The following is a 24470-nucleotide window of genomic DNA, read 5'->3' as shown; positions in this document are numbered from 1 at the left end:
AAGAAAATAAAAGAAATATACGAGAATAAACAAGAGAAAGGAAAAAAAAAAACATCATGACAATTGAAAAAAAGTACTAATTTATCTTTTGTTTTGTTGACTGTAGAAGAATTGTTTGTCCAAAAAGAGTGGCACGAAGAAAGAATGATTTTAATAATCTATTAGCTTGCTTGTCAATTATTTTGGAAAGTCAAAGCCTTTATTTTTGTTTGGATACAAACTTGGAAATAAATACACATGAGTTAGTTAGTTTGTTTATTATCAACCAACCTATCGGTAAGATGCAAGTTTAAAAATATATGCACATGAGTAAGTTTGTTTGTTCCACTCTAAATAATTTAAGTACAATTAAAATTATACTTATAATTTGAGTGTTTATTTGGTTAATATTCTTTTGACTTTTTTGAGCATTACATATTTAATTTAAAAATGTGATGCTTTGTTTACATGGGTATTTGACCTTAGAGGTACACGTCTAAAGTCTTTAATAATAAGTCATTAGCCTCTTTTAGGATCCAAAATTCATTTTAGTAGAATTTTTATTTTGGATTATTTTAATTTTGTATCTTTGATCTATGTTTGTGTTTGTATTTGTGCGTATGATTTTCTATAATTCAAGTCAAATTCTCTCCAAATAGAGGAGAATGATAAAAAATTTTCAAGTGGTACAAATTTGAAAACAAATTCTCTTCAAGAATGACGGTATAAAAGAAGACTATATCCTAAATATATGAGAAGAATTTGATGAAGGACATTTGCAATTCAAAGAATTCATGACAAAGTCAAGGATACAAATACATCTCCTTAAATTATAATGTTCTATGTAAGAGGAAACTCGACGAGTATGAAGATCATGAGCACAATTGAAGAATAATTAGGAAATTAAATAAATTTTAATTTAATTTAATTTTACAAAATGTTAAATATGTTGGATGAGCCATTTTGTGTTTGTTGAGTGAGCAAGTCTCATTAGGCAAAAATGTAACACCCCGATTTAGGCTTTACAATTTATTTTCCACAAAAATACATATATAATTTTTCTTTAACAATTTTCAACACCAACAAAATATTAAGTGCTTTATTACAACACAAGTCTTCTAAAATAAAATTTCACACAGTTCATAAACTTCTGAAATTTAAAATTCCACACAGTTTGAAATTTCAAACATATTTATTTAGAAATTCCCCATGTCTCTTTTTCCCCACAGATCTCTCATCTTCTAAGCAAGTCCAGAACCATCTGCTAATTCATCTGAAATAGTTTATGCTCCCGTATAATATCACACATTATACGATCATTGCATTCACATACACAAACACAAACAATAGGGTGAGCTAACCGATTCAAGAAATATACATCATCCACAATCTTACTAACATCACAAGTGTGGCAATCAGTCCAATACATGCATCTCAAACATACTAAAAAAAAACAACTATTACACTGATACTTTATAATATTTCTCCAGTCAAAATCATCAGTCGATTTACTAGAGTTAATACAACATATTATTAATCTGCCTACTTACCAAAGCACAGCAGTCAACAATCCTTCTGTCTACTTACCAAAGTAGTATAACCATGATATACTGATTACTTACCAAAGTAATCTAGCAAGGTGATTTTTATTATCTACTTACCAAAGTAGTACAACAAAGTGATATTGTCTACTTACCAAAGTAGCACAATAAAGTGATATTGTCTACTTACCAAAGTAGCACAACATGGTAATATTGTCTACTTACCAAAGTAGTACAATGAGGTGATATTGTCTACTTAACAAAGTAGCACAATAAGGTGATATTGTCTACTTACCAAAGTAGCACAACAAGGTAATATTCAGCCTACTTACCAAAGTAGTACGGTTTATATTAAATTCACCTCTCATTTTCCCACCTACTTACCAAAGTAGTGTCCGGCTTCAAACCTTTCCCCTCTCGACTTACCAAAGTCGTAGGAAAATAAATAAAAATTCAGATTTACAATTATGGCAATAATGCCTATACTACCCATCCAAATTTACCATCAACTTATTTACAATTCATGATTTAACTCAAATAATTATTACAACTCAGAATGTTCAATATAATTAAATTTTATAATATAGATTATATTATATTACTCATTCTCCAATCTCCAAAATACAACTACACATACAATTTAAGAATATAGTTATCTAAGTTTTTACCCAATACAAATAAATTTACTATTTCGTGAAAAGATTATTCTTCACTCATATCATTAATTACAGATCTGAACCAATCAAACTAATAACCAGCATGTTTAACTCATACGGTAAAATTTTCAGTCCAATCCAATGGTTAATGAGACGGAAATCATAATTTTTGTGTAAATGATCCAAAAACATAAATTAAGCAATATTAAGATCCCTGAGAAAATACGAAATTAATATCTCTAAATCTGTATCTCCGATCTAAACTCCGAACGGTCACAGTATGTCACTATCTTTTAGGAACAACATATTAAAATTTCAGGGTAATCCAACGGTTAACTAGGTAGATATGGAGGTTTTACCGAGGTAACTCAGAGACAGAAATTTAAGTGGTTCACGGTTAAACTCAAAATGCGGAATGAATTCCTCTAAGCACAGGCATCTAATTCCAAATCTGAACGGTCAAGATCACTTAATATGTCTTATGAACTACATACTAAAGTTTGGGCTCAATCTAACGGTAAATGAAATATATATGAAATTTTTACCATGATAACTTAAGAACAGAATTACAGTATTCATCCGATTGTTTCAACCTTTCGAAATGTCTTTCTCTAAACATAGACCTTCAATTACAAATCTGATCGGTCAAATTGTAGTAATATGTCCTAAGAATCATATATCAAATTTTGAGGTTGATCTAACGGTTAAATAGGTCAGAATCTATATTTTACCGAGACAACTCAGTAACCGAACTGCAGGGGTAACTAATTTACTCAAATATGCAGGATTTATTTCTCCGACTATAGACTTCTATTTTCAAATCCGAACCGTCAAAGTGTAGTAATAGATCTTAGGATTCACATATTAAAATTTTAGCTAAATCCAATGGTGAAAATAATTAATAGAAAATTTTCACCACAGTAACTCGAAAATAAGAAATTATAATCGTGAAAACCAAATTTACACAAGTCAATAGATAACTACCATTATCAAAATTTAACATATTCATACTCATATTCATGATCATAACAAGAAAGGATTAGCTCCCCTACCTCTTTTCCAATGAAGATTTTCCAACTCTTGGTGCTTTAAATCTCAAGCTTCCTCCTTTGCTTACTTCCAACAACAATCTCTCCTAAGTTTTAGTTTGTGTTCTTTTGTTTTATTAAGGTAAGAAACCATGTATTTAACCTTGAAAATCAGCAGCCTACCTTAGTGTTTGATGGTTCCTACGACAAAGAAACCACTCCCCCTTAGTCTATGCTTAATGATTACCACACCATCATTTCTACTTTTGTAAGTTTGTCCTATTTGGTTTCATTGGGTAGAAGTTTTGAGTGGAGTCAACATTTCAAAGTTGCTAGGTGAAAAGAAATGAATCATGACTGTGTGGGAAAAAGAAGATAAAGTCTCATTATGGAAGAGAGAAAATTAATATGGTATATTTTCATTACTCAAAATAATGAGTATTTTTACTATAGAAAACTCATATACTAGATGTATATTCTAACTTGACAAAATATTGATATATATACCCTAGTTATACAATAGATTAAAATAAAATATTAAAATTATATATTCAATATTTTAACATCATATTATTATCATATAACAATAAATTTTTATTAATTAAGCAACAAAATGAAATAACACATCTTATCACAATTAATTTGGGTCTAACAACTTTCACTATACATTTTTCACACCATAATTAATTATTCAAAACCACAACATATAAAAATTATTTTTATTTTTCTATGGGTCTTACAGAAAATCTACGTCTGTAATTTTTTTCTTATGTTACTTTTAGTTGGTTTGAGTTTATTTTAGGATTTATAGTTTTTATTTATTTATGTGCCTATATATAGAGATATCAAAAGCTGATGGAAACACTTTTTAGTGATATTATATGCATTTGCATTATTTGAGAGATGATTCTTTTGGATTTTGGATTGAAACTTTGTTTCATATCAAAGATTAACATCTTTGTAGTGAATATTCACTTGACTTATCAATTTATTAGATTGTGGCATCCTCATCTGTGTCATATTTCACATTCTTTTCTTATTTATTTTTGTTGTACATTTTGAGGATTCAAATTCAAAAATGATCACACTATTTCTTATACAGGATCGTATCACCTATAATGTACCCTGTTGAGACTTTGACAAGTGTACCAAGTTGTTTCAAGTAATAAAACTGGTAAGACCGGATATCGTTTCCCAAGAGACTCGTGTCACCAGACAATCGTATAATTTCTAACTAACTTAGACTAAAGAATGATTCCATAATTTGGGTTTTAATGCAATTGAAGTAAATATGAAACATAAATGGTAAAAGTGATCCTTGATACTCAAGCACTTGGAAATGGAAAGATTAGAAATGATATGGAATGATATTGTTGGGGCTATAATTTCACCTACTTCACTCTTATGTATAGAAAATCACTTCCTCTTCATTAATATGCCAATGTCAATCTACTAAATTACTCAAACTCAATCCCTTGTTAGAGAGAGCCTAGACTTCCTTATTAGGCTCCAATCCCTTAGAAAACCTAACAATTATTTTCGCATTAAGAATTGAGATTTAAGACAACCAAAGGTCCTAGTTCTATCCCTAGATATTATTTCCTTTAGGTGTTTAAACCAAGTCCATATTTACCCAACATTTCCCAATATCAAGCAAATCCTAAAATCATGACATGGGTAGCAACTTCACAACAAGCATTAAGAAAATGAATTAAACACTAACAATCAATGAAATAAGCATATATTCATTCAAAACACAGTAGTTTATATAAGAAGTTCAGTGGCTACATCAATCCCCCAACAACAATGAAACTAGCTCTCCATGAATGGAAAGCTCAAGCTTACAACAATGGTGGAAATGGAAGAAGGAATAAGACCCAAGGGTGAAGAAGGATTGTTCCCACAACTCCTAGCTCGCCTCCAAGAGCTCCAAATGAGAGAAATCGTGTTTGGGCAGCAAAAGATGCCAAGCCCTTCGTGTTTGAGAACTAAATACATCAGATTTGCCACATCAGCGTCGTCACTGCTCAAGCGGCAACCTTCTAGAGAGCAGAGCGCTCAGTGGTATCCAGCGGTAGCATTCCAAAATTCACCTTTTTTGCTATTTTTCTTGCTTTCTTTGGGTTTCAGTGCCTACATTTGATGCATAGACTTCTTCCAACTACTTTAAGCACATAAAAGCAGGGATTAATGATCAAAATATCTCTTCAAAGCTTAAGGTGCAACCACTTAACAAACTAAGAGAAAACTAGGAGTTACAAGGCAAAAGGCTAAGAAAGAGTTGACATTTTCTCTTAATTCATTACTAAAATCATGGTAAAATATGTCCTTATCATACCTCAACCCTTAAATCAGTAATCTTAGAAATATGTTAATAGAAAAAAAAATTAGAGGGATACAAAATTTGATTAATCAAACTCCCCTTTAACTATTTTTCAGTTCCTTACAATAAGTTAATCCTATTTAGCGCTATCAAAATGGGTTAGAGCCCGCAGGCCAACTTGACCACCCATCATCAGATCGGGTCGAGTTGGGTTTGAAGAGAATGTAATTTTTTTATACGGGCCAATTTTCAATCCGACCCACTTAGAATCCGACTCACCAATATTTTTTTTTATTCAATATTATTAGTTAACATTTTTTTTGTTGTATTGTAGATGGGGATAAAGAAGATGTTTCAAGAGAGAGAAAAATTGTGGATTTATACATTCAAGACTATAATCTTATAAATGAATAAGTGAAACAAAAATTATCAATACTAGAAACTTATTTGTTAGTCTTTTGTGCTTGCTTTTGGATTAAATTTGGATTGTATGATATATTTTTTTTATTTTGAATTGTCTTTAGAGTTTGACATAATTTTATAGTGAGATTTATTTAGATTTGAATTAAAAAAAATCATTTTTTGGGATTTAAAAAAAAAAAACTTGTAATTAAGTGAGCCAACTCATTTAACCCACCAACCCGTGGTGAGCCGAGCCAAATTCGAATTTTTTGGCTCGCTAATAAGTGAGCTAAATTTGGTTGACTTAATAAGTGACCTACCCGTGGTGGGTTGGACCGGATCGAGCCGACTTATCCGTTTTGACAACACTAATCCTATTCATACTAATCAAGTATCTTATTAGATTAATAAAATTTTATATAAAAGCAATATATATTATTTATAAATAATCTCATTAACAATTTATTTTACTGTAATTGATTCACATAAACTAAATAATAATAATAAAAGTTGTGAAACATGTAATTGTGTTTAAAATTTTATGCATAATAAGTAATAATATAAAAGAATATGCTAGATTTGTTAAAGTTGACGAAAAATGAATCAAATGTTTTGTAAGTGCTAAATATAAGTTAATTTTGATGTTAATTTGACACTTATCTTATTTGTTATTTCGTTAATTTTTTGTAAAATCAATCTAATTTGACTTGTTTTGCAGATTTTGATGATAATAAAGAGTTAAAAGGAAAAAATTAAGGAGAATGGAGGAAATCTAATCAATTATGGGAAATATTGACTTTGGTGCAACTGAAGCAAAAATCTTGAGGCTTGAGCCATATCAGCAAACCCAATTTAAAGGAAACCTCAAACACTGAACTTGAGGCTAAACCACAAAGACTCATTCTCAAAGAAGTTATCGGGGGTTACAACACCAAAAGCATGAGTATTGAGTCATAAGAGAAATCCACCTTGGAAGGAAAACTCTAGAGTTGGAGTCATACTTTCACCGCTGAAGTCACACCATGGAAACTTTATAAAAACAAAGTTGCTTCTATGTTTTAAAGGACTTTTAGACAGATCTTAGAAAAAGACTTTTAGAGAGTTTCTCATACACTTTCCTCCATACTTTAAAGAAGTATTACTAGAGGTTTAGGAGATTATGACTCTTCCTTATATTGAAATTTTTCCATCTATTATGAGGAACTAAATCTCCTAAAGTATTGAAGCGATATGTAACCCTTTGAAACTCTCATGTAATTGGTAATGTTTTATGTATGAAAGTACGTTTTTTATTACATGTTTATGAAATAGTTTATGTTTGTCATTAGATAAATTGATCACTCATCTTATTTCACTGACTTGGGATTGAGTAGTAACTGATTCTAAGTTGTAGTTCAATTAAATTTTCTTCTATTTTTAGACGTTAGAATAAATATAAACCTCTAACTGGTTATAGAATTCTGATTTTAATACATGTGATTAATGTAAGTGTCACGGAAAGTTTAATAATTTTAAATTCTAGGTACCAAAAATAGACTTTGAAATTATACTTAAAAAAAAGAACTCCCAAAAGCATAGTTAAATGGATCTTCGTAACTTAATTGATATTTTTTTTAAATAAGGGGACAAAGGAGTGTAGTATAGCCACAACATGCTTTTATTACTCAAAGTCAAACCCTTTTGAACTCCAACTTGTTTTATAGCGCCTTCTGTTGTACTGTTTTTATAAGATCAAATATATTTTATATTTCTTATACATTATTTTACTATTTTAGTAACACAACAATATCCCATGAATAAAACCAATTATAACATAATAATCTCATTCAGTTGAGAATAAAAATTAACATTCGAAACAAATTTAATAAAATGGGTTTGAATTTTGAAACTGAGAAATCACATTACTATTTTAACTTAAGCACAAATTAATGTAATAAATTATAAATTAAAAATTATTTATTACATGGTATACTTTCCCGCCAAAGTGTGTTGGCTCCCGCACACTCTCCTTTTATAGAAACAGTAACAGTGGAAGGAAGCAACATTACAGAATGATTTGAAAACTAAGTCCCTAACTTTCTGTCTCTTCAATGGAGTCACAGAAACTCACGGACTACGAGCTCAAGCGACTCGAGAACATTCGTCCCAACGATGAGATGATGGCAGCCCTCAAACTCCATTCCAAAGCTACCCAACTCTCCAATTTCAAGCGTCAAAGATACTCACTCTTCCCTCTTCTTTCTCTTGTTTCACTTCCCAACGACCAAAGGGTTCAATTTCTGACTTAGCGTATTTTTTGAAATTGTCAGAGTTGAAGCCAAATCCACCCGCGTGAAATCGGAAAAGAAACCTAAAACCGAAACCCCAATTGTCATCAGAGTCTTGACGGAGATTCCGTGGCCCCCACCACTCCCTCCAAAGAAAAACCACCTTCCGTCGTAAGTTTGGGTCCCCTTTCCATGGCCACTGCTCGTGAAAGCGCCCACTCTGATAGTTCCTTCATTGAATAGCTAATGGGTATGGCCCAAGATGTCAGTGTTCCATAAGGGAATGCGGGGGATTCCTTTGAATTGGAATATCTGTCTTTGGATCCCAAGAATATTTGGCGGCATGTTTCTGGAAGGATTACCGATGTCATGTTTTTCCCTTCCAGCAGTGTCAAAATGATTGCCGCGGGTAACAAGTTTGGGAATATTGGGTTTTGGAATATGGGAGAAAGCGAGGTTCATTTATACCGTCCTCATTATGCTCCCATTTCTGGGATTTTGATTCAACCACATTGTTGTTCCAAGGTACCGTGATGTATTGATCTATCTGAATTTTTTGCAACAATTATTGTCTATTTGTCCAGTTTATTTTGTATCTCATAGCCGTTATTGGTTGACTTGAGACTCAAACTCTTTTAACTGCGAGTTGGTTTAGGGGAATTGTTTTCTGGTAAAATGTGCTATTTAGCTTTACGGAAAATGCACTCTTTGGGTTGTTGTCATGGACATATAATGCATGTTAACAGTGTTCCTGTAGCATGTTTTTATTTCAGATGCATACTGTCCTTAGGGGATTTTGAGGTTGCAGAATTTACCCCTCCTCCATTCTAATCACTTCATACTATTTACGTCTTATCTTTTGTAGGACTGTCTGATGCCGCCGTCATCTATTTTATATGCAGATATACACTAGTTGTTATGATGGAGTTCTTGGGCTAATGGATGCTGAGAAGGAAATCTTTGATCTGGTGTTTCAGAGTGATGAAACAATATATACTCTTTCTTAACCAACAAATGAGACAAACTGCCTATATTTTGCCGAGGGTTATGGAGGTTTGACTATGTGGGATAACAGGGTGGGATAATGTTGTTGCACTGACAGTAGGATTAACGGGATAGATTTCAACTGTCAAAACCCTCACATTGTAGCTACTAGTTCCTCTGATTCAACTGCCTGCTCCTGGGATTTGGAGATATACTAATAGGAATGACCTCACAGCCTTGAGGACATTTACCCGCAAAAGATCTGTTCAATCTGCTTACTTCTCTCCTTCTGGAGGTAGCCTTGCAACTACAAGTTATATATTTAGTTCCATTAAAAAAACTACTACTTTTCGATACTGAGAATGTGCTATGTCGTGTGTTCTTAATTGTGCAATCTTTTATTTTTCAGCACAGCTCTTCATCTCACCTGGTGGAAAAAGACTATTGTTGCCGTTGTACTAACTTTAGAAGCACATCTCAATTTGATTCCAATTTTTTCTTTATTATACAATTGTATTGAACATGGTGTTTATGTAATTGTGATTTTTGCCGGATGAGGTTAATATAATCTCTTGATGCAGCTTGGACAACACTGTTGGGATTTACAGTGGAGATAACTTGGAGGATACGGCTCTTATTTCTTATTTCAATCAGACTGGCAGATGGCTTTCTACATTCAGGTATGATTTTGGGGAAGTATCTGAAGGTTAACTAATCACACTTTTCATTTTTAATTATGCAAAAGTTTTTTTCAAATCAAACCCTGGGATTTCAAACACTTTAGGGCTGGTTCTTACATTTCAAATACGCTTCAATTCTAAGCACGCAGAGAGGAATTTTTATCTGGCATAAACTTAAGCATGTGTGTAATACGAATTTGTGATGCTACTTTAAACTTGGTATACCTTATAAATTGCCTATTTATTGTGAAAAAAATAGACAGCTGACTTTTTTGAGTGTGATGTTGTGGTTGCAGAGCAAAATGGGGTTGGGATGACAAATATCTCTTCATTGGAAATATGAATAAAGGGGTGGATGTGGTCTCAGCTGTTCAAAAGCAAATAGTCATGACATTAGAGAGCCCACATAGAGAACTAGGTACAAAGGTTATCTAACATTCAATCCTACCTTAGATGTAATGATTACATAGATTTACTAATTATTTCAACACTTCCCCTCAAGCTGGAGCATACTAATTGTATGTATTAAGCTTGGAATAAATAAACTCGATATGATGTCTCCTTAATGAACTTGGTCAACACATATGTAAGTTGGTCATTTGATCCAACAAACTGTGAATAACAACTTTTCTTGAATTAGACAATAAATGTGGAAACTTTGGCCAAAGGATTGGACAATGTGTTGAACTTTTCGAAACAAGCATAGGGAGATTGCTTGAGAAATAGAGAGAATGTTTATAAACCAAATTGAACTCACCAATCAGCATAGCCAAACAAACTCCTTCTACTGGTTAGTGGATAGCAAAAGTGTGAACACAGGTCCACAAACAGCTAATAACAATTGTGAATAATATTCGACAGTAGCGGACAATCGTGAAATTTCAACTAGGATGACTTTGACAAAGGAGATTACCATTAGTAGTGGACGACAACCAACGGTGGTAGGGCAACGACAAATTGTGGTGGACTAGATTGTCATCAATAACGGATGGTAGTCTGCAATGGTTGAAAACGATAGACTACAAGGGACTAGAATGCTAATAAAGGCAATTGGTCTTGTATTCATCAAAGCACCCAGAAACATAATAGACTCCTCTCTCACAGCGAAAGACATAAATGATGGCGCAATGATGACAGACCGTGAAGGTGGAAGATTTTTGGCTCTTCAAAAGACTCTTCCACAAGTGATGTAAAGGTTCGACAAAATTGGAGGCTTGACTAATGAATCCAACAGAAGCCAATAAAGGGAAAGACCTTCATTTTGTTTTCTAAAATGACTTCAAACAAAATGAAGTGTTAATAAGAGGCTTCATCAACACCTTTGATAGGGTTGAGTAAGAGAGGGGCCCTTCAGGGTGGAAATTTGGTTTCATCTGAATCTTGTGATTTTTTAGGCTAGGGTGATCCAGAGTTGGCTGTAAGAAAACCAGAACAAAAACAAAGGTCACCGTGACGACCACCATGGAGGATGTTCCTCCCTGTCTTGGCTCCACACTGGAACGAAGAGCAGTTGGTTGTGCTTAAGTGCCACAAAGAGGGTGATGAAGAAGCAACATGTGGCTCCACCATTGCAAAACGAAAATATAAAGAAATTGGGAATTTTCGATTTTAGGGTTTTGCAGAGAATTTGAGATTTCCCAATTGCTTGCCCTGGTTTGAAACTCACGAGACATACGAGAAGACCTAGTGGACCAACAGTGGTGAGATTCAGCGGTTTGCAAAGTTAGGGTTTTAAGAGAGAGAAAAACATAGAATACCCAACCAAATGACTACAAAATCAGGAAGCAAGGGCATATATGGACTCGATGTGATACACGAAGTCAAATGATGATTGAACAAAGGATATTTGATCATCAGAAGGAGGCGCGTGAACAACACGCACCTGATTGTAGCATATTGAAACAAAAATATATTTCTAGAGGGCTTGAAGAACCCTCCTCACGTTTCTCTATTTACATATATTTGAAGGTTGATACAATTGGGAGATAAAACATCAAAAGCATTGTCCTAGACTTCTTGGACAAAGAACTAGGTACAAAGGTTATCTAACACTCAACTCTACCTTAGACATAATTACATAGATTTACTAATTATTTCAAGAGGCCTCACAAATGCATCATCTAATCCCTCATGAATTCGGTTTTTCAACCGTTCTTAAGGAAGTTTATATTGTTTTTTTTTTTGTGATATACTCATCTACAACAATACCTTAGAAGGCCATAGCAATACCTTAGAAGACCACCTTCATCACTTGCAACAAGTCTTTCTTAGCTTCGAGGCTTTCTTGGTCTATTCATTAGGGGCTTTGACGGCTTAGCAAAACCGTTGACAGACCTTATAAAGAAAGATGCATTTGTGTGGACAAATGCAACAGCGAATTCTTTTCAGCAATTAACACGAGCCATGACTAAAGTGCTTGCTTTACCTAGCTTTGATAAGCAGTTTGTCCTAGAAGTTAATGCTTCCGGTTCGGAGCTGTCCTGATGCAAGAACACCACCCAATTGCCTTTATCAGTAGGGTCCTAAGCACACAGCAGCAGGCCTTATCTACTTATGAAAAAGAATTACTGGCAGTAGTTTTTTGCTGTGCAAAAATGGCGTAATTACTTATTACCAGCCAAGTTTATAGTCCGCACTGATGATTACAGCCTAAAGATCCCCTTCATCAGCGGTTAAGCACAGTATTTCAACAAAAATGGTTGTTCAAATTGATGGAATTTGATTTTTCCATCGAATATAAGTTGGGAAAGGAAAATCTTGTTGCGGATGCTCAAGACGCTCTAATATAGAATGAGCCCAGTTTGTGGTCCATAATTCCAGCCAGATATGCTTCAAAAAATACATCATGCTTACTTAAATGATGTTAATTTACGACACCTAGTCCAGGAATTACAGCCAGATATTCTCATCCACGCTGCATGGACTGTTCATGAGCTAAGAAGAAAGGGAAGAACCTGCTCCAAGACATCTTAAAGTGGCTCCATTCTTCTCCAACTGGCAGCCATTCAGGAATCAACGCCACTTTGCACAGGGTAAAAGCCATTTTTTATTGGAAAGGTATGAGTAAAGACGTTAAGGATTTTATCAAGCAGTGTTCCACCTGTCAACACTCAAAATATGAAACTGTTCCAGCACCTGGGTTGTTACAGCCACTGCCCTTTCCAGGACACGTATGGCAGGATATATCTATGGATTTTATAGAAGGGCTGCCTGACTCATTTGGCAAAGAAGGTTATATTTGTGGGGTCGATAGACTAAGCATGACTTTATGGCTCTACATCACCCTTACATAGCAAAAGATGTGGCTCAAACATTTCTAGATAATATTTTCAAGCTGCATGGTTTTCCGATTCTATAACCAATGACAGAGACTCCATCTTTATCAGTACGTTCTGGCAAAGAGTTTATAGCGGTTCATGAAGTCCAAGTTCGTTAGCCGATGTCTTGAAACCTATTTACGGTGCATTTGTTCTGACACCCCATACCAGTGGAGTAAATTGCTACCTTTAGCCGAATGTTGGTACAATACAAACTGTCATTCCGCCATTAACACTACCCCCATATGAAATCGTGTTTAGGCAGCCACCCCCTATTGTCCTTCCTTATTTACCGGGTGAGTCCAAAATAAAAGAGAAAAAAATGCTCAGAGTTCCCAAATTTCATCATTTAAAAAGTAATTAAATCAAACGGTCTTAATTAGTTAAAAGATCATATACGCATAATTTTATAATATTAAAATATTAATTGATGTCTGGACGAAGATTTTAGCCTTTTACATTTTTTTTATTAATCCAATTATTGGATTAGCCAATTAAAAATAAAAGGAGATTTTATTAAATGGTAAAAGTATGTCAAATTGATTTGACAGATTTGTCGTTCTTTATGCTTGATTTTTTTAGATTTGTTCTTTTTCAAGTCTAGTTTTCAAGGCTAACTCGTTTAGGATATATTATAATATTTTAACATTTTATTATAAATTTAATAAGAATTAGAATTAATTTTGTTGAAAGGAATTTGCTATAAAGTAAATTTGAAATAATTAACTTTAATCATGGTAAAAAAAAAAGATAAAAAAAGGGTTAACATTTTGCTGTTCATGGTAAAAGTGAAAATACTAGTTTATAACAGGTTTAATGATCAATTCTATTATAATATTTGCCTAATAAAACATTAGATAATTTACGTTTATAGGTAATATAAAAGTTTATTCTTATAAACTTGGTAAAAAGTAACTCATCGAACACAATAAAATACTCATTCTAAAATACTTAATTCATTATAATTATTAATACTTAGAAAAAAAATATTTCTATTATCTATACCATAGAGAGGTTCAATTTTATTTTTTAGGTGACTAATTTTTAAATTAACCATCTTATTTACTTCAATATTTTTTTAAAAAAATTAACCATTTTTATAAAATGTCATTTACAAAATAAATAAAAATTGTTTATAATAAAATTATAATTTTATAATTATAATTTTATTAATTTTTATCATATAAAAAAGTAAACACTCTTTTCACTAGTAAATATAATGTTTTTATTTTGTTTTATCTTTATATAGCAATAATGTTTTTGTTAATTTCATAAAAAGAATGCAACAAACTTTATTTTTTACTAAGATATCTTCAAACAATAATCAGAGACTAATTAAAAAAATCTAAATTATTAGTGATTTCGTAAATTTGCTTATCCTTACAATGTTTTTTTCATAAAATCAAATTAACATGCTAAAGTGCTATTTCATCTACCAAATGGTGTTTACTGTTGGTATAAATTAAGAATCTGAAGAAAAGGTAAGTTCAAATCTACTTCTCATAAAATACAAGAGATCCTTAAATTAACATTTAAATAGATCCTTGTTTTCTTTTAATTCAAATAAAAGTGTCAGCCACTACTTTTCCTTGTTATACTTGCTTACGCTAAATTACCAACTAGTATTTCTTATATGTTGATATACATTATTTAAAAATATCATTACCATACATATTGAATCAGAGTTATCAGCAATCAATGGCGGCTTGACTAATACTGAACCTGATGAGACGAAAAGGTAAGGATATTATTTTCTATTATCAGTAATAAGGATGGAAGCAAATTTGTTTTGAAATAACCATTGGTATTTGCAGTTTGTACGATAAAAAATTTGTTTAGAAGTTCACAAGATTACGTTATACGTTAAATATTAACTGCTTTTGAAAAACAGAACAGAGAATTTAATTAATTTCAAAGTCATTCTAATTTACTCTAAATTTTGATATACCTTTGCATTTTGCATACAACTCACTCGTGTCGAGAAATAGATATATCATGCCTTCCTAAATACAACACGTCTTTCTCTCTTGTACTCTATTTCGTCCCTCTGGTGCATGATTATAAGAGCTCTTCTCACCTGCAAAACGTAGTTAAGTGAATGAATACCTAAAGTAAAAATGTTAACGAGTCTCGCGATAAATTATGCCCGCGAAGAAAAAGAGCACGCGAACATTAACTGCTGGACTAGCTAGTTGTTACTGTAATAATGTGATTTAATAGTGGCAGTCTTAATACGTGTTTGGATTGATGTTGAAAGCATGGTGAGCTGAGTCAAATTTTGTGACTTAAATTTAGTATGTTTGAACCAAGTGATGTCATAAAATTCAGGTTTATAGCTATGACACCATCCTTAAATTAAGTGGATATCTTATACTTACGATAGACTCATTCATCCCCATTCTGCTAAGGTCATCAATCAGCCTCCTTTCTGATATGTGGTTTCCAATCCCAATTCTTCTCTTTATCTGAGTTTCAGCTTGCTGCTCACAATGTAAATCAATCCATCAGGATATGAAGCAAGATGTAAAAAGCAAGATGGCTCTCGTAACAAGACAAACCTTTATTTCATTTGCCATATCAGGTGTAAGATTTATTTGTTGGTTTATCCCGGACTTAGCTGCATCCATTGTGGACACAGTGAAAAGCCTTACTGCTTCTTGCACATTTTCCTCAGTAGCAAGATGAGATCTGGTGCAAGAATTAATCAAGTTACATTTCGTCTTAAGAAAGATGCATGGATCGTCAAAAGAATAAACAAAAAAACACTACAAGAAAAAAAATCATTAACATAGCAAACACTACTAATATTGTTTAGTCAAACATTTGGGGAACATCACATGTAATGATCGAATTATTTTCCAGCCGAAAACATAGGTCACTAACACTTCAATTCACCGGCCCATACTTATTATATCTTTGGAACCCATTGATCCAACCAACTTATAGAAAGTTTACGAAAGCCACTTAAGAATGAAACTTATTTTTATGTGAAACTTTCTAGCATAAATTTTGAAGAAACGTGTTCTGATTGTTAAAACTACTGATCAAATTTGGACGACATGCATTATGAAATTTCTTGCACCATAGGTAGTAATATCCTATACATGCACCGAGTCACATTTTTCCAAGAAATTTTACCTAGAGCATTGGATACAAAGGAACGATGAAATAAAGAATAATAGCAATACTCACAGCTTCATCTTTGCAAGTGCTTCACTCAACCTAACAATTGCTTCCAGCTGCCTTACAGTTATCGGTATTGCTGCAGCTTCTCCAGTTTCATTGGATTGTTTCCTCATATCCTGTATAAAAAAATTTTTCCAAAAAACAAAAATAAGTGAATTATATATTCCTTAAAGATTCAATACACCAAACCAGCATTTACAGGAGAAATATGGCAACATTTAGTACCAATTAATTATTAATTTATGCAAGACATCAAACGAAACAAAAAAAAGAGAGACCGAATGAGTCTTCAAATTCTAGCGACTACGTTTAATTCTGAAGACCAACTACAAATTTATTTAGACTAAACGACAATAAATTCATACCTGTCTGATTTTCACATAATGATTCTGCAATAATGTAGTTGCAGATTCGGATAGGCGAGGGTGGCATTCATTTCGGCAATATTGTAAATACCTATTTAAACATCAATATCAAAACTCATTTTCTCGAATGATTTTGAAAGAACAAATGGTTGAAATAACCGAATGGAAAGTCAACGGCATTGCATACCTCTTCAGCCAATTCTCTTCTTTAGAAGTTTTGCTCTCACCCATCAATGCACCAGCCCGTCCAGCCGATGCATGGACCTTTATGATATGATTAGCAATTATCTGAAACCAATCATCCACAATTGAGAACAAATCAATCCTTACGTGTAAAGGTTATGGTATGCAAAGACTACACATTCTACATTACACACTTGTTTACTGCTGAGTGTCACACTAGATTAACAATACAAAAATAATCTATATGATAAAATATTTGTTTTGACCGTGTCACAACAGAACAAATTTGACGTAGCAAGACTTCCCTGAACAAGGTACACTGAATAGTTGCAACGTAATGCATATTGCAAAAAGTACACAACAGTACCTTGTCTTGACTGTACATTCTGACATCTTTCACAATAAAAATCAAGTCAAACCGAGAAAGAATGGTTGTCTGCAAGTCAATGTTATCCTGTGCAGTCTGCAAAAGCATTCAATATCAGTCTCTTGTACAACTACAATAATGTTTTTCTAGAAAATGAAAACAGATAAACTAGGGTTTACAAGACCTTGAGATCATCATAACGTCCAGATGGAGGGTTGGCAGCCGCAAGTACTGAAGTTCGTGAGTTAAGAACAGTTGTTATTCCCGCTTTGGCAATGGATATTGTTTGCTGTTCCATGGCTTCATGAATAGCAACTCTGCATAAAAAACAATATATGAAGTTTCATCACAAATTTACAATTATGACTTACATAACAAAATGAAAAAATACTGCGTACCTATCTTCTGGTCTCATTTTATCAAATTCATCGATACATACAACACCTCCATCAGCCAAGACCATGGCTCCTCCTTCAAGATAAAACTCACGCTGAAGTACACAACATAAATCAGTGACTACTCGAGCAAGATAGGTGAAGGTAAAAGCTTATGATTATAAGCTAAGGAGCAGTATAATGAAAATTTGGTACCTGATACAAACAGTTCAATAGAGAAAGAACTTACCGTACTGCTATCCTGTATTACAGAAGCTGTAAGGCCAGCAGCTGATGAACCTTTCCCAGAAGTATAAACAGCAATAGGAGCAGTCTTTTCAACAAACTTCAGAAACTATAAAAGGCAACGGAACACTCATTAGAAAACACAAACTATGATGTGAATGGTAAAATTCTTCCACTTTAGTTTCAAAAGTAACCATAGAACAAGCAGCATCAGCACAAAAAATTTCTAATAATACAATCACCAAAACTAAACTGAAATGCAAATCCAGTGGAGAAATACAATAGCTAACCTGTGACTTAGCTGTAGATGGATCACCCAGAAGCAACACATTGATGTCACCTCTTAACCGGACTCCATCGGGCAAATGCTGTTCAAAAACAAATTGGTCTTCTGATCAGTTGCTGTGTAGACCTTTTTATCCCCCAATAAAAAAAATGGATACTCAGACTACGGTATACCTTTCTTGACCCTCCAAACAGAAGACAGGCTACAGCCTTTTTGACATCATCGTGACCAAATATAGATGGAGCAATTTTGGAGCAGATATTCTTATACGCATCAGGTTCGGCAGCAAATTTTTTAAATTCTTCTATCTGCAAAGAGCATCATTGTTGAGGGGACTACGACTAGGGATGGCAACGGATCGGGTCGGGCACGGATAGTGTCTACCCGCAACCCGACCCGACAAAAAAAAATCCACCCGCTACCCGATCCGCTACCCGCACGGGTATCCGCTTAAAAAATATCCGCGGATATTTTAAAACCCGCGGATATCCGTGGATACCCGTGGATACCCCATAAATATTTAAAAAAATATATTTTTATAAAATATTATAATAAAATTACAAAAAATATATAAAATATAATATATATTAAATTAAATATAAATTAAAATTTAATTTTAATTATATTTAACTTTATAAAATATAAATTAATGTTAATTTTAATTAAATTTAACTTAATAAAATATAAATTAAATTTTTATTTTTATTTTTTGTGGGTAGCGGATATCCGTGGATACGGATAGTATAATACCCGCACCCGACCCGTTTATAAGCGGATATTAAAAAACTCGCTATCCGCAACCCGCGGGTAGTAAATATCCGCGGGTACCAACTATCCGTCGCGGATTTTATCCGCGGATATCCGCGGGCGCGGATTTTTTTGCCATCCCTAACTACGACCGTAAAAATTTAGTCGAGGTTCATAAAATGAGGGAAGAAAGGTATGCTTTAACTCATTAGAGAGTTGGGATATCACAACTGGAATGCAGGAGGAAGGGGTACAATACTTCGAACACTATACTAATTAAGTTACTCTGTAACCGAAGTTTGACAAGAACCACGGAACCATTGATGGACCTAAACAACAGCGGCTATGTGCTTTTAAGAAAGATTAAAAGTAGTTGTTTCACTGAAAACTACCAAATAAACTAATTTAATTTGCGGATTTCAGGTTTCACCACTAACCTCGTCTTGTGTATATGCAGCTGGACCACGAGACTGGGTCTCGTTTGTTTCTTCTATGCCTACAACCCTAATATAAGGCTGTCTAACTGCAACAGCTCCTTTGTGGCTGCATATAACTCAGTATTTCAAGCCAGACATCAGTTCAAGATGAGAGATTGAAACAAATTAAATGAGAAAAAACGATGAGTGATGAATCTCACGATGTAGAAGAGTTAGAAGCCTGGTAGACACTATAAATTCCCATGATTGACAATCTTGCGCCAGGTACTACTGTCTGAACCAGATGACGATCAACAGAGAGAAGCAGGTTTCTAGGAAGCTCTCCAGGTGGAACGTCCTTCAACGATCACAACACCAATATGGTTAGATTTCAGAGTGAATTTAAATATTTTTTTAACAGAAGTGTATTACTACCTCTGGATTTTCCTGCAGCTTCAAAGTTTGTTGGTCAACATATCTGCTCTTGTCAGGGACCACAAGCCAGGGATCAATTGGGCAAGGCTCTTCTCCAGGCTACAGAAGCCCCTTGTCTCGTAAGTAAATCATAAGCATATAACACCAAACAAACAAAGACAGCGAATATAAACTTGAACTAAACCTGAGGAACATGATCACAGGATCGAGGAACAATGGCTCCTCCAAGTCCTGGCCGACATGGAACCTGCTTCCCCTTCTTACAGTTTTTACATATCAGGGTAACATAAGTGGCCTTTGCCTTAGTCCTGGAGGCAGCAATAGTAATCCCGGCGATTTTAACAAGTCTCGATATGTACTGAGCCTGTAGAAAGAAAACACCAATATGATGTCCACAATTCAACTGTACTCAACGAAAAATACCCCAATTTTAACCAAAAACATTATAAGCACAATATTTCAATTTGTAACTGCATTAGATTTAATCCACATACCCCAAGCGATCTCATGGAAATCGGATCCTCCTTGGAGGTGAGCAAAATCTGAACATCACCGGGAATAGGATCCTCCATGGCTCCAGTATCTCCAGCAACCTTGGTCTTCAAACTCACGAGAACCTGCGCCGCTGCCGTTTCGAACTAAAAAAGCAAGAAAGAATGTCAGAATAAAGGACAGCGTTTGCGGAGAGAGGGAGAAACCAAGAGTACCAGGGGCAAAATATCGGCGGGGGAAGTGCGGATTTTGGCAGGAAGGTCGGAGTCGAACGTGTCGAGATCTCCCATATCGACTAGAAGGAACTTAGGGTTGTGGAGTAGGCTCTCTCTGTAAGGGAAGACGTTGTTGGCGGTCTCGAAGTTTCGGATGAACTCCTTGAATTTCTGGAGGAGGGAGTGGTTCGAATCGGTGCCGGCCTCCCCACGGGCGCCGGCACCGTCGTCTCCGGCGAGCGCTTGGTCGCTGTAGTAGACGGCTCCTTCGTCCCACCCTGACATCTTCGCTCAAGCTGAGGCACGTTAGGGTTTCGTTTGGGTTGGATTGGAGGAGAGAAGGAAAAAGAGAGTGAAGAGCCAATCTCACACCGTTTCGATTTCTTCTATTGAAGTAGGAGGAAGATAGAAAGAGATCAATACGAACGATGCTTTTGGCGGGAAAGTTTTGGCGGGAAAGTTTTGGCGGGTAACACTGATGCTCGCACTTGCCTCTTGTAAGGGTTGAGCGTCTCTGGTATGTGATTAGGAGCGTATAATTATAAAATTAAGATATATATATATATATATATATATATATATATATATATATATATATATATATATATATATATATATATGTATGTATATATGTATGTATATATGTATGTATTGTGACATAAATATTTACATTATTTACATTATATATTAAATAAAAAAGTCTGAAACTAAAGTACATCCCAAAATATTAGGATGAGACGCGATAGTCTAATTTAAAATTCATAATTATGACAATATAAAAAAATGTTATTTTTCTATATATTTTCTTAAATATTTTTACTCTTTGATTGATAAAGTAGATTATCTCAATGTTTTGTTTTAATATGTGACGTGAGTAACTTTACTATAAATAAATATTTTTAACAAAATTATATATATATATATATATATGGTTTATTAAATGTAAGTTTTTAAAGTGTATTAAATTTTAGTTGATAAAAATATTATGTATTTTAAGTTTTAAGATTAAGAATATTTAAATAATTATTTTATTTTAAATTAAAAAATTATTAAAATACTTCTTGTTTAAAGTATGTTTTTTTTTATAAATATTTTTTTAACTAAAATTTAATACATTTTACGTTAATAAACTCGTATATATATATATATATATATATATATATATATATATATATATATATATATATATATAATAAAAATTATTATATCTAAGATGGTTTATAATATTTGGTATGAATTAAATAGTTATTCTTTTAATCACTTAATAAAGTAAGTATATGAGATCTTAAAATATATTTTTTATTTTTTTTTTCTGAAGTACCTAAAATAAAATAAAAGATTTCATTAATTAGGCTGAAAAATCAGATAAAGAATTTTATAATCACTTGATATATTAAGCAAATAATTGTTTTAGAAAATAACTACTGTATTTTTAGCATATCTTTAAAAAATAAATTAAGAAATTCTAATAAATAAAGTCACGTAATAAAGTAAGATAAGGAGGTAAACTGAAAATATTAATAAAAAACCATTTTTTTTTCACGTACACAACACAACCATGCGCTATTATATCTTAGAGGTTACATAATATGTTCAAAATTCAAAATAGTCCAGACAAGTTTTATTTATGGTATGTTTTATATTATCATCGAATTTCATTTAATTATTTTTTATTTTATTTTAATATATGTATAAATATTTATTTTGTGGATTTCTATGTCCATTGTCTACTAAAATAAGCAATAAAAACATGAAATCAAAATATATTATTTGAATGTATATGGATCATAGCAATTTACAAAATGAAGAAATCAAAGGTAACAAAAAAAATTAATATTTTTATTTTTCATCACTTATGTATGATTAATTTTAGTGATAGGGAAAATAAACCTAACTACAAGGAATTATAGTTAACTGTATTATGTTGTCCTAAAAAACTTAACTATTTATAATAAAAATCAAATTGCATTACATTATCCTAAAAAACTTAACTATTTATAATAAAAATTAAATTGAATTATTTTATGGTTCTATTAATTAACTGCTCATTAACTGAACTGTAATTTTTATTTTTCTCTTTTCCTTCAATCATTGTATACTACACACTCCATTCCTGATTTAATAACAACTGCTCCCTCCTCCTTACTGTCATCATCGCAACTCTAGCACCCTTACACCCACCCAACCAGTATGTCTATTTTCGAACCCTAATTCTAACATTTTATCCTTTTCTTCTACATCTTTCACGTTCTTCTAATATTATTTTTTTTCAATCTTAACCACACCTAATTTACTTATTTTTTCTCTTTTTTTTAATATTTTTCTTCAATATTTATGATTTTACCATTTCCAGAACTCTGTGTTATCCACTCTAGCCAAAACGTTATTTTTTTTAAAGTGAAGTGTTGCAAGTTTTTTATGTGTTTTGTGGTTTCTGATGCTGCTTAATGGTTTATTGAAAATAACTCGCTTTTTGACTTATCCCAAAAGTTTTATAAGTAACAAGTCATATCATTTATACTGGTATAAAGTGAAGTTACAATTTTACAAAGTAGACAAAGTTAATTGAAAAAAAAAAAATACCTTGAGGATAAGTCCAAATTTATGTTGGAACTACACCCAACATAGAACCAATATCTTTTGTTAAGGATCTAGTTTTTTAAAGTTTTGTTTTGCCACGTGCTTGTTAATAACCTAAGCTTTTTTATTGATTTTATTTCCCATATGACACCAGTGAAAAGACAAGTCTTTTGTGTTGGCTCTAAATGCTTAAGTTATTAGTATATATATATATATATATATATAGAGAGAGAGAGAGAGAGAGAGAGAGAGAGAGAAGAGAAACATAACATGTATTAAACTAGAGTTGTGCATCGAAATAATCAATAATCGCACTTGCATAAAATTAAGAGGAAACAAATTTATTTGTTAATTCAAAAAAATTCCCTTTTAAGATCTGACTTAACAATAAAAAATATTTCTTTAAGACAATAGTACATAAATAAAGAATATAGGAACAAAAATAATTTTATATTGATTTAAATCAAAAGATTATATATATAATTATATAATTATTAGTTTTTCAAAAAATGAATTAACTCAAATACTATAAAAAAAAGCAAGAATGATTTATGGTAGAAAACACTTTTATTGAAATTAATTACATAAACACCTCATGTAAGTCCCACAAATGATGAAAACATGTCTATTTAATCGCACAAGAGATGAAAAAACACATTTCATAATAAATAAACAGTTTATTTGAATTATACACATAATGAACAACTTCTCATGACAACAATCATAACACCTCAATCACACCATAACTCATTTGATGAAAGTTATCATTTTATTTACATTGGTCTTTCAAAGCCTTTCTACAAAATTTTTTAAATACTTAGACTTCTTTGACTTCTGTTTTTGGTTTAATAGCCAATTTAGTCCTCACTTTTGTTGAAAAATCTCAATTTAGTCCCTCGTTATAAAAGTGTTTTGAATTAGTCCTAACTTTTAAAATAGTGGGTCAGATTGGTCCTTTCTGTTAAATATAAGTTAACAAAATTAATGGATGATGATGTGATACAACTTAAAGCTAACGAGGGACCAATCTAACACATCAGCTTTAAGCTGTGTCACATCATCATTCATTAATTTCGTTAACTTATATTTAACGAAAGGGACCAATCTGACCCACTATTTTAAAAGTTAGGACTAATGTAAAACACTTTTATAACGAGGGACTAAATTTAGATTTTTCAACCAAAGTGGGGACTAAATTGGCTATTAAACCTCTGTTTTTTCTTATAAAAGGATATCACTTTATTTATAAAAGTCATTTTTGAAAATAGATCAATAAATTAAAGAGTCAAAATACAACCACGATTGATAACCCATCATAAAAAAAGTTTTTTTAAAAACATTTTCTCGATGTGACAATATATTATTGGAAGTAAATAATGGATTATCATAAAGTTTTTTTTT

The 24470-nt window shown here is 32.6% G+C and overlaps 1 protein-coding gene, 1 long non-coding RNA gene and 1 pseudogene across 4 annotated transcripts; 1 reads left to right on the top strand and 2 right to left on the bottom strand.

Annotated features, from left to right (window-relative positions):
• Positions 1-969: 969 nt before the first annotated feature.
• On the bottom strand, positions 970-3349 carry LOC148206994 (uncharacterized). Its single transcript, XR_015786748.1, has 2 exons — positions 3229-3349; positions 970-1252 (listed from the first exon to the last, which is right to left on the bottom strand). It is a non-coding gene; the product is annotated as an uncharacterized LOC148206994 (long non-coding RNA).
• A 1704-nt stretch (positions 3350-5053) lies between these two features.
• Positions 5054-10426, top strand: LOC124837887 (uncharacterized; annotated as a pseudogene). The gene is made up of 6 exons (XR_015784944.1): positions 5054-5268; positions 8218-8721; positions 9099-9475; positions 9590-9635; positions 9762-9860; positions 10157-10426. The product of XR_015784944.1 is annotated as an uncharacterized LOC124837887 (transcript).
• Positions 10427-14702: 4276 nt separating this feature from the next.
• On the bottom strand, positions 14703-20906 carry MCM5 (Minichromosome maintenance (MCM2/3/5) family protein). Of its 2 annotated transcripts, XM_088105231.1 has the most exons (19): positions 20490-20906; positions 20277-20420; positions 19967-20146; positions 19783-19881; positions 19569-19705; positions 19369-19474; positions 18358-18492; positions 18189-18266; positions 17903-18007; positions 17677-17768; positions 17463-17595; positions 17279-17374; positions 16916-17016; positions 16729-16819; positions 16370-16479; positions 15736-15865; positions 15556-15657; positions 15126-15254; positions 14703-14899 (listed from the first exon to the last, which is right to left on the bottom strand). In XM_088105231.1, exons 1-18 carry the CDS (start codon positions 20772-20774, stop codon positions 15171-15173), a joined length of 2208 nt encoding a protein of 735 aa, XP_087961357.1. In that variant the 5' UTR covers positions 20775-20906; the 3' UTR covers positions 14703-14899; positions 15126-15170. The 2 variants fall into 2 exon arrangements, with proteins under 2 accessions (XP_087961357.1, XP_047169316.1); XM_047313360.2 differs by lacking the exon at positions 14703-14899 and having other exon boundaries at positions 15026-15254.
• Between the last annotated feature and the right edge of the window lie 3564 nt (positions 20907-24470).

This window comes from Vigna umbellata, chromosome 1 (assembly GCF_029865625.1).
Source record: "Vigna umbellata cultivar VRB3 chromosome 1, Vumbellata_1.0, whole genome shotgun sequence".
NCBI lineage: Eukaryota > Viridiplantae > Streptophyta > Magnoliopsida > Fabales > Fabaceae > Vigna > Vigna umbellata.
Note: the sequence above shows the minus strand (reverse complement) of the source record. Positions and strands in the feature narration are given on the sequence as shown.

What these genes read in the sequence shown, in the direction of transcription:
- MCM5 (XM_088105231.1), bottom strand. Translation starts at nt 20,774, where the DNA reads ATGTCAGGGTGGGACGAAGGAGCCGTCTACTACAGCGACCAAGCGCTC. An exon ending in GAATGTACAGTCAAGACAAG is followed by an intron (nt 17,017 to 17,278) that starts GTACTGTTGTGT and finishes GATTGGTTTCAG; the next exon opens with ATAATTGCTAATCATATCAT. An exon ending in ATTATGTGAAAATCAGACAG is followed by an intron (nt 16,480 to 16,728) that starts GTATGAATTTAT and finishes TTTTTTATACAG; the next exon opens with GATATGAGGAAACAATCCAA.